Below are 10,184 nucleotides of genomic sequence, written 5' to 3' on the forward strand. Positions count from 1 at the left end.
CTAAAAGCTTGGAAAAAGGTGAACACGATACAGGCTCACGGACACCAATTGCCAGAGCAAGCAAAGTTGATCAGCACTTTTTTTTAACCAACCATGTTGAAAAGCATTAGAAGGATCCTGCGTTGGCTGACACATGACCTTAACAATGACCAGAAAATGGCTGCTTGATTCAAACCAGGCCCCAGAGCTGTGGCCATGGCCCACTGATGTTGCCCAATCATCAAAAGATACTCTGAGCTATTCCTCGCCTCAGAATAATGGCTTGTGTTTCTTTCCATTCCCCTCCTGTTGTGTGTGATATCCATGTGCGGGCCTGAAGAGGGGCTGTGGATGGAAAAATGTCAGGGCTCGTCTGGCTTCAGACTGGGCCGCCATAGATTATGCCAAAAGCTCCAACTTCAGTGTTTCAGAGTTTGAACTTTTGAAATGTAATAAAGCACCTTTCTTTTTTTTTCTTTTTTTTAAACCGCTCTTTAGTAATGTGAGACGCCTTGTGTTGAGCTGAGAAATGGAAGCCAGCACTTGTTTTTATAAGAATGCTCAAAACCCAACAACGCTTCTCTTCTTCCTCCCCACTCACTCTCAACTATTTCTTAACCTCACAACTATTCCAATAACTGCCACAAAAGACAAGAGAAAAAAGGAGAGAGGAGGGTGCAGGGTGCAGGGCTGAAGATGAAAAGAGCATAAACAACTGCAAAATGCTGGTTCAAGTTTTTTTTTGAAGCCCTAACATTAGAGATTCTCCAGTACTTTTGTATACTTTTTAGCCAATTGTTTTGAAATTAAACTAAGTGCCAAAAATGATCCCCCAAAAATGGTTACTATGTCACATATGTGCAGATATATGCACCATATCATTGCTCTCTCTTCTCACTCTGCTGTGTGTGTATCTTGCTAGCTGTCACTCAAATGGCGAGGGGCTGAAGCTCATTGGCTAGAACTCGAATTGCAAGGGGGCTGGCACACATGGGGGAAAATGGCATAGCACAGCTTCCAGAAAAACCCTTGCTTTCAAATGTTGTGGCTAATTGAGGTAAAACAGCAATTCTGATCATAGATTATGGGTGTATGAACTACAGATTGGCACATCCAGCTCAAAGCAGGAGGTTTAAAAAATACTTAGTAGTCTAGTAGGCTCCACACCCTTTCTCTACCTCTCTCCCCCCCTTTCTCACTGGTCTCTCTTTTCTCTCTCTGGTCTTCCCCCTCTCTTTCTTTCTTGTTCTCTCATTCACTCGCTCTCTCTGTCTGGGTGTTCTCCCTCGCCCGCCCAGACACATTGAACCATTTTATACTGAGACTAACAGCAACCAGGTCAGCATTGCTCTATGTGAACTGTGCTGGAAAGGTCCCCTCTCTCTAGCCCACGTCCCATTTATGAAGTATTATTCATCCACATATTTTTATACGGATCCGGTATCAAATCGTTTGCTCTCCTGTCGCCAACATTATTCATGAATCCGTCCAGCGTGATTTGGGAATAGTTTATATTTTGCATAAATAAAATAAGGAAAATGATACTCTCCACAAGATCCTCTCCACATGTCCGTCACTGTCCTCCTGAAACTGTCTTCATGCTTGTCTCTATTTCAGTATTTTCCATTTGTCTCTCCTCGCTCACTCTCCTCTAAACCTGTGAGTGTAATAGTTCTACCTTCTCACCCTGTCTGTGTATAGGAGTATCTGGACCTGTGTGCCCCAGCGGAGCAGTATTCTCCCAGCTTCCAGGACACACACAGCTCCTGTTCCTCCGGTGACGACTCCGTGTTCTCCCATGACCCCCTGCCAGACCAGCCCTGCCTCCCCAAGTACCAGCACATCAATGGAGGCATCAAAACATGAGCCCTCCCCTCCTCAATCCCCCCCATCCAGCTCCAGCCTGACCTACCCCCCCCCCACACAAAGTGACACTTCCATAGAGAGAAAATTAGATATACCCCCACCACCAACCCCACAAACCTCCTGGCCCCCAACCCCCCTCTGGCTCCAAATGGACTAACGGACCCAGATGGGACTGGGCTGGTGGCAGTGCTGCTTTTAGAACTGAACACACACACACACACACACGTTTGCACACACACTCATACACATGTTCAAGGTCTTAAGGAGAGGACCGGGACCCTTCATCAGTGTTCCTCTTGTCTGACTGAATGAATATCTGTTCCCAAGGGTCCACCTCCTCTCCTCTCTTGCCGTTTTATTTGTTCCGGTTGTTTTCCACAAGAGTTTGGAATTTACTATTTTTGCGTTTCATGAATCCATTGCGTTGGCTGGCATTCCAAGACTTTTGCTTGTTCCCAGGGGGAAAATATGGACCGTAATCAACGGAAAAAACAAGGGACTCATAAAGAGGACGACAAAATAGGAAACTGAAAGGACTGAAAGAAAGAATCAACTAACAAAAACAGATGAATAGGAGAAGAGCGCATACAGACAGACACTGGCTCTTCTTTATATTTTGTAATATTGTCTTGTTTCTTTATACCTTCTCTTGATAAGCCCACACACTTATTATTATTATGGAGAAAAATAATACACAGTATATAGGGCTGGGTATATTTGTAAATATATTCAAATATGTATAAATATATATTATATATTTACAGTGAATTATTTTTTGTATGGACTCCAGAATTATTCCCCCTCTCCTCTCCCCTCCTCCCTCATTGGGTTTGAGACTGGTGTGTCATCACCCAGGTTATGTTTCTGTTCACTAGTGTTCTTTTAACACAACACACACAAATATAGGCATGCACACACATATACGCAGACACACAAAACACACACACTCTCACTCTCATTCAATGACACAGTGGAGTATTGGCTTTCAGGGAAAGAGGTAGCTTGTTAATTTATTGATTTTTTTTTTTAAATGAAAACAAAAAGATTTTTTTTTTTATAAAATAGAAATAGTAAGAAAGATATAATGCTCTTAATGATGCTGATATTAAATAATAAATAATCCATTATGGTTATTATCGTAATTTAAAATTCTCTTTCAGAGGTAACAGAAACAAAAGCTATTTTTAGTAGTGGGTGTTTGAAAGTACTGTACATTTTATTGTCTGCTAATCCCTTTCTTATGTAGATAATGCAGTTTCTATCCAGTCATTTTACTCTATCTTAGGTTTGCATTTGAAATTATATGATTTCTGGATATTTATATATGATTGAAAAGAAAAATGATTTTGGAACTACCCACTAGCAATCTGTGAGACTCCAAATTCACACCAGAGGGTTCAAAGCTGAAAAACAAAAGTATTAAATCATTCAAGTATTTTTTTTTCTACTGGACCAAGTTTAAGATGTTCTTTGCTAGTGTTCTTGACACATTTGCAAAATTAAAGATGGAAAAACAAGTGTTTGTGTTGATTTCTATTTTGTGTAATCACACTATTCAGTCAAACGTTACTCGTTTCTGCTATCTTGTCATGTCCTTGAGAGAGAAAAGAGGTCTGAGAATGGCTATATTTATTATCAACTTAATTGATAATGGCTGTGTTCATATAGTTAATGGCACTGTATTCTTATAAGCAAAGAAATAACATTAATAGCAACATACAGCAAGACAATGGCATAGAAAAACTGAGTTGGTTAAAGTATCACCAAATTAATTCATCTTTAATTAAAATGTATGATAATTTTGCCTGCCAGTCTATAGGAGGGGTGGGGGAATGATGTGTCTAGTTGTAGGGCCTGGAATGAAGTTAGGAAAATTGCCCAGAACAGGGTTCGGTGGAGGTGCACTGTTGAGGCCCTTTGCTGCTCTAGGAGCTAAAAAGAATAAGGGCTCGATTCAATCTGTATCGCGGAAGATCTGTGGTTTGGCACGATTGAAATTTATAAATGCAATGTTCCTGCGTTCACAGAGACTTCATTCACGGTACATACTGCGTATGTCGCCTCAATTGGAAATTACATTTAAATTTCAATCGCACTATTTTATTCATATTTTTATTTAACTAGGCAAGTCAGTTTAGAACAAATTCTTATATTACAATGACAACCTACCCCGGCCAAATCCTCCCCTAACGATATCGCGGATCTTCCGCGATATGGATTGAATCAAGCCCTAAGTCAAGTCAAGTTGGAAGGTCAGCGATTGTTAAGAGTAGACATTTACAATTACATTCTTCAGAGTAAATCATAATTCCCTCACCCTTAGTAACCACGTGTTGATTTGTCTTGCTCTGAGAATCTCAGAGTGCACTGCACCCTCACCCCTGTGATTCGATGGCTCCTTCTTCCACTCAACGTGTTCTCTCATGCCCCTGGAACCTGAGAGGGCTTGGAGGGAAAAGTGGGGAAAACATTTAGCTTTTTCCACCGAATAGAGGGAAACACTGAAAGGCCAAGAAGAGCCCTATAGGATTGGAGGAGAGAAAAAGTGGCAGAGTTTAACCACAGAGCCGTACACCCTTCATTATGGGGTGTAGAGAAAGAGAGAAAGGTGGTTGGTGTTGGCCGGATATACACTGGCTTTAGCTCACTGTTATCAGCACCAAGGCTCAGCCGCTCTCCATTGTCCTGTGGGCTGGCTATACACAGTCCTGGAGAGGCCAGGGTGGGGTGAACACACTCCAAGGAGGAGGTTGCATATTGAGACTGGAGAGAGTTTAGAGTGCTCCCTATACACAGAAGTTCAAAGCTTTCCCTAATGCAATGACATTTTTTTCACGAAATTAGTGACTGAGATTGAAAGAAGTTGTTACTTTAAGACCACACACGGATAAAGTATACAGACATTTCCTTGCAACGTATATACTACGCAGTTACTGTACCTTTAGTCTCTTCCCACAGCCTCTGCATGGAGCTCCATGAGTGGCAAACGAGACCAATGTACCTTTCGAATAACAATTCTAGAACTGTACATTATTTTATTATATTATTCTGGACATTCTGTGAATTTATTGATATCACATTTATTATTTTGGTGAGGTATTCATATATTGTTTTATTAAACTGCACCCCAGGGATGATTGCAAAATAGGACTTTCTGGTTTAGAGATGATCTTAAACCCTGACCACCATACCCAGACAAAGTGTTGGCTATCCCATAGAGGGGGCTACAATATTAGCCTTGGCCAACTTCTACGGAGACAAGGCGGCAGCCATTGGCGACCTATGTGCAATAAGGGTCCAATTCAGACTCAGGAAATGTACGCCTTCCCTACTCACTTCCCAGTAGTTGGTAATCAGACTTAATGCAGGCGCATAATGCGGACTTCAGGTGTCACTACCTTGCGCGCATTGCATACATTTAATTATACTGCTGAAATCCCTCCCACTTGCTGGCAAACAGATATTATCATGGGATTTTTATCATGGGTTTTCAGGACATTTATCTTTAGCCATCCCTTTAAATACAGTGTACCTTTAATTAGAATTTTGTCAGACTCAGTAGAATACATTGAGAGAATGGGTTCAGAATATAGGGGTCGATGAAAGAAAGCCATCTAAATAAACTCAGCAAAAAAAGAAAGTCCCTTTTTCAGGACCCTGTCTTTCTAAGATAATTTGTAAAAATCCAAATAACTTCAGAGATCTTCATTGTAAAGGGTTTAGACAGTTTCCCATGCTTGTTCAATGAACCATAAACAATTAATGAACATGCACCTGTGGAACGGCCGTTAAGACACTAACAACTTACAGACGGTAGGCAATTAGGGTCATAGTTATGAAAACTTAGGACACTAAAGAGACCTTTCTACTGACTCTGAAAAAAAACTAAGAAAGATGCCCAGGGTCCCTGCTCATCTGCGTGAATGTGCCTTAGGCATGCTGCAAGGAGGCATGAGGACTGCAGATGTGTCCAGGGCAATAAATTGCAATGTCCGTACTGTGAGACGTCTAAGATAGCGTTACAGGGAGACAGGAAGGATAGCCGATCATCCTCGCAGTGGCAGACCACGTGTAACAACACCTGCACAGGATCGGTACATCCGAACATCACAACTGCGGGACAGGTACAGGATGGCAACAACAGCTGCCCAAGTTACACCAAGAACCCACAATCCCTCCATCAGTGCTCAGACTGTCCACAATAGGCTGAGAGAGGCTGGACTGAGGGCTTGTAGGCCTGTTGTAAGGCAGGTCCTCACCAGACACCACCAGCAACAACGTTGCCTATAGGCACAAACCCACCGTCGCTGGACCAGACAGGACTGGCAAAAAGCGCTCTTCACTGACGAGTTGCGGTTTTGTCTCACCAGGAGTGATGGTCGGATTCACGTTTATCATCGAAGGAATGAGCATTACACCGAGGCCTGTACTCTGGAGCGGGATCGATTTGGAGGTGGAGGGTCCGTCATGGTCTGGGGCGGTGTGTCACAGCTTCATCGAACTGAGCTTGTTGTCATTGCAGGCAATCTCAACGCTGTGCGTTACAGGGAAGACATCCTCCTCCCTCATGTGGTACCCTTCCTGCAGGCTCATCCTGACATGACCCTCCAGCATGACAATGCCACCAGCCATACTGCTCGTTCTGTGCGTGATTTCCTGCAAGACAGGAATGTCAGTTTTCTGCCATGGTCAGCAAAGAGCCCGGATCTCAATCCCATTGAGCACGTCTGGGACCTGTTGGATCGGAGGGTGAGGGCTAGGGCCATTCCCCCCAGAAATGTCCGGGAACTTGCAGGTGCCTTGGTGGAAGAGTGGGGTAACATCTCACAGCAAGAACTGGCAAATCTGGTGCAGTCCATGAGGAGGAGATGCACTGCAGTACTTAATGCCGCTGGTGGCCACACCAGATACTGACTGTTACTTTTGATTTTGACCCCCCCTTTGTTCAGTGACACATTATTCAATTTCTGTTAGTCACATGTCTGTGGAACTTGTTCAGTTTATGTGTCAGTTGTTGAATCTTGTTATGTTCATAGAAATATATACACATGTTAAGTTTGCCGAAAATAAACGCAGTTGACAGTGAGAGGACGTTTATTTTTTTGCTGAGTTTATATGCATATTCGTCTCCGTTTCAGCACCAACTGGTAGATTTTAAAATACTCAGATCATGTAGATTATTTTATGGTTATGTATGAATCAAATAACAGGGTTGGAGAGCCTTTACACACAAAATATATTGATGGTAAACAAATGTTTTGATTCGTCCTGAGTTGCCGTATTCAAGTTTGTTACAGCGTTTGGTTTTTCCAGCTTTGTTTTGAGGTTGGACTTCAGCACGTATATCGTGTTAGCTCTTAATGTCACCTCGTTAGTCAGTATGTGTTACACCTGTGCTGGTTGCCGTCTCATTAGTGTGCTGGCCCAGGTGCTATTTAAGAGGGACTGGCCTAGTGCTCCAGTTGTCTTGAGCGATGTGGAGGATCAACACCTTTAGTTGGAGTTCTAGACAATCATTCATCTGATTTTGTTTTGTGCCGTCTTTTTGGTTTGCTTCCTGTCTTTAAGTTTGGTGTGTTTTTTTTTGTTTGCCTCTTCTTGTGCACATTTAATGGGCGTTCATGGTGGATGACTTTTAGGTTCCAGTTGTTGTTGCTAGTCGACTTTCAGTGGACACCCCCATGAGTGTCTTTCAAAACCCCCTCCTTAAACCCTGCCGGTTTCGGTTTGGTTGTTGGTCTGTGACTCCCCGTTCTATTGAGTGTCAATTTTAGATTTTATTGCTGGGGAACATTACAAAATGGGGGCTCGTCCGAGATCTTGTTTCCCATGAGTATGGTATTCGCTGTAGTCGCCTACTCTGAGGCTCTGCTGTGACAATATTTAAGTGTTAAAATTACACTTTTGTGGTAGATTTTCTGTCACTGACTTCCACCCTGAGGGATTATACGATTGGTGGAATCATGTTGAAAGTTGCATAAACAACTTGGAATCATGTTGGAATCCTGTGGAAAACCCTACATGGGAGATGCTAGATAAATGTACAAAGGCGAATCTGCTCGTCATTTAAAAGCATTGACATCAAGGTGGCATCTGGCGATCCAAAAGCAGTAGTCAGTTGATCGGTACTGCTTTGGTGGTGGAGGAGGAGATCCTGTCGGAGGGGGAGGCTGATGAAATGGGTCCTATGGGTAGCTGAGTGAATCCGGTAGACGTGAAACTGCGAGAGTTAGAACTAAAGGCAAAGATTGCAGCAACAGAAATTTGAGCTTGAGTACAAGGAAAGGGAACAGGAACATGAGTATGCCATTCGAATAAGAGATGCTGTAGAACTGAAAGCACTACGAATCCAGTCAGGCTATCCTGCACCCTCAACAGGGTTTGATCTTGGTCGGAACAGCCGACTTGTATCACCTTTCAATGAAAAGGAGGTGGACGTATATTTTACTGAGTGGATTGCCACATCCCTAAAATGGCCGTGAGACATTTGGTCACTGCTCCTCCAAAGCGTTCTTGTGGGATAGGCTCAAAGTATATGCCGCTTCATCTCTTGACCAGAGTCCAGATTATGACACTGTTGAAGCTGCTCTCAAATCGGGCTTACGAGTTGGTCCCAGAGGCATACAGACAACAGTTCCGTAAATTACGAAAGACAGAATCTGTGCTGTTGTGCGCACAGCAGTAGTTTCGTGCTGCTGTGTGGGTTGTTGCTAACGTTACGTTGCTTTCTGCCAACTTAGTTTTTTACTTTCACATTTTAAATAACCGTTTTATATGTTCCCTTGCTTTACTTTTTTCATTCAACTCTTTTACCCCGGATGCTTTATCTGAACATGGTTCTATAGGACCTCCACCAGCTGAAGCTAAGTAGTAACATTAAGCCGTCTAATTGCAGTCGCTGTACTCATAATATACAGGAGAATTATCTCCTTATGGTGAGGATGCCGTGCTGCAAGCCCAGCTTCAGATGCAATCATTAGATAAGGGTAATTTAAGTGTAGGAAAGGATGAAAGAGTCTGTACCATCAATAAGTACCGATGGTAGTATAAATCCCCTCGCACAGTCCCCGCAGACAGACAATCTTCTCATGGCTTCAGGAAGGAAATGCTCATTCAGCCGACAAACTTTCAACCAGTTCTCCTCATTAAGCAACGAGTTGGAGTCAGAGGCCGACCCTTCTCTGGTCTCTCCTCCACCCGTTACGGGGTCTGAGCCGCCGAAACCTCCCACCATTAGCTCTGACAAATTGAAAACCCTAGTCATTGGCGACACCATTACCTGCAGTATTAGACTTCAAATTAATCATCCAGCGATCATACACTGTTTACCAGGGGGCAGGGCTACCGACGTAAAAGCTCATCTGAAGATGCTGGCTAAAGCTAAAACTGGCAGGTGTAGAGAGTATAGGGATATTGTTATCCACGTTGGCACCAACGATTTTTTGATGAAAGAGTCCAGAGGTCACCAAGCGCAACATAGCTTCAGCGTGTGAAACAGCTAGAAATATCATTGAGTAATTGTCTCTGGCCCCCTCCCAATTAGGGGGAGTGATGAACTCCACAGCAGTCTCTCGCAACTCAATCGCTGGTTGAAAATTGTTTTCTGCCCCTCCCAAAAGACAAAATTTGTAGATAATTTGCCCTCTTTCTGGGACTCACACACAAACAGGACCAAGCCTGGCCTACTGAGGGGTGCTCTCATCTTATCTATGAACATAGGCAGGGCTCTAACACCTCTAGCTCTACAATGAGATAGGGTGCAGGCCAGGCAGCTAGCACATTTACATTTACATTTTTGTTTTACTGTGTCTTTTGAGCTTCTAGTCATGAAATCTATGCAGCCTACTCAATCACTTTTTTATAGCTACTGTTTACAGACCTCCTGGGCCGTATACAACATTCCTCACTGAGTTCCCTGAATTCCTAATATTCTAATTTTACTTTGACTTTAATATTCAAATGGAAGAGTCCACAGACCCACTCCAAAAGGCTTTCGGAGCCATCAGACTCAGTGGGTTTTGTCAAACATGTCTCTGGACCAACTCACTGCCACTGTCATACTCTGGACGTAGTTCTGTCTCATGGAATAAATATTGTGGATTTTAATGTTTTTCCTCATAATTCTGGACTACCTGACCACCATTTTATTACGTTTGCAATTGCAACAAATAATCTGCTTAGACCCCAACCAAGGATCATCAAAAGCCGTGCTATAAATTCTCGGACAATCTTGATCCAAATCAATATCCAAATCAGTCAGGTTTCAAGACTAGTCATTCAACTGAGACTGCTCTTCTCTGTGTCACGGAGGCGCTCCGCACTGCTAAAGCTAACTCTCT

General features: G+C 43.0%; 1 protein-coding gene across 9 annotated transcripts in view; it reads left to right on the plus strand.

Moving 5' to 3' along the window:
* Nucleotides 1-3,363, plus strand: part of LOC139570584 (fibroblast growth factor receptor 2-like) — a 107,752-nt gene extending 104,389 nt beyond the window's left edge. For all 9 annotated transcript variants that reach the window (XM_071392559.1, XM_071392558.1, XM_071392556.1 and 6 more), the window contains one exon: nucleotides 1,681-3,363. In XM_071392559.1, the coding sequence (XP_071248660.1) occupies nucleotides 1,681-1,845 (165 nt within the window). In that variant the 3' untranslated portion in view covers nucleotides 1,846-3,363. The remainder of the gene's footprint in view (nucleotides 1-1,680) is intronic.
* The last annotated feature ends 6,821 nt before the right edge of the window (nucleotides 3,364-10,184 follow it).

This window comes from Salvelinus alpinus, chromosome 3 (assembly GCF_045679555.1).
Source record: "Salvelinus alpinus chromosome 3, SLU_Salpinus.1, whole genome shotgun sequence".
Lineage (NCBI taxonomy): Eukaryota > Metazoa > Chordata > Actinopteri > Salmoniformes > Salmonidae > Salvelinus > Salvelinus alpinus.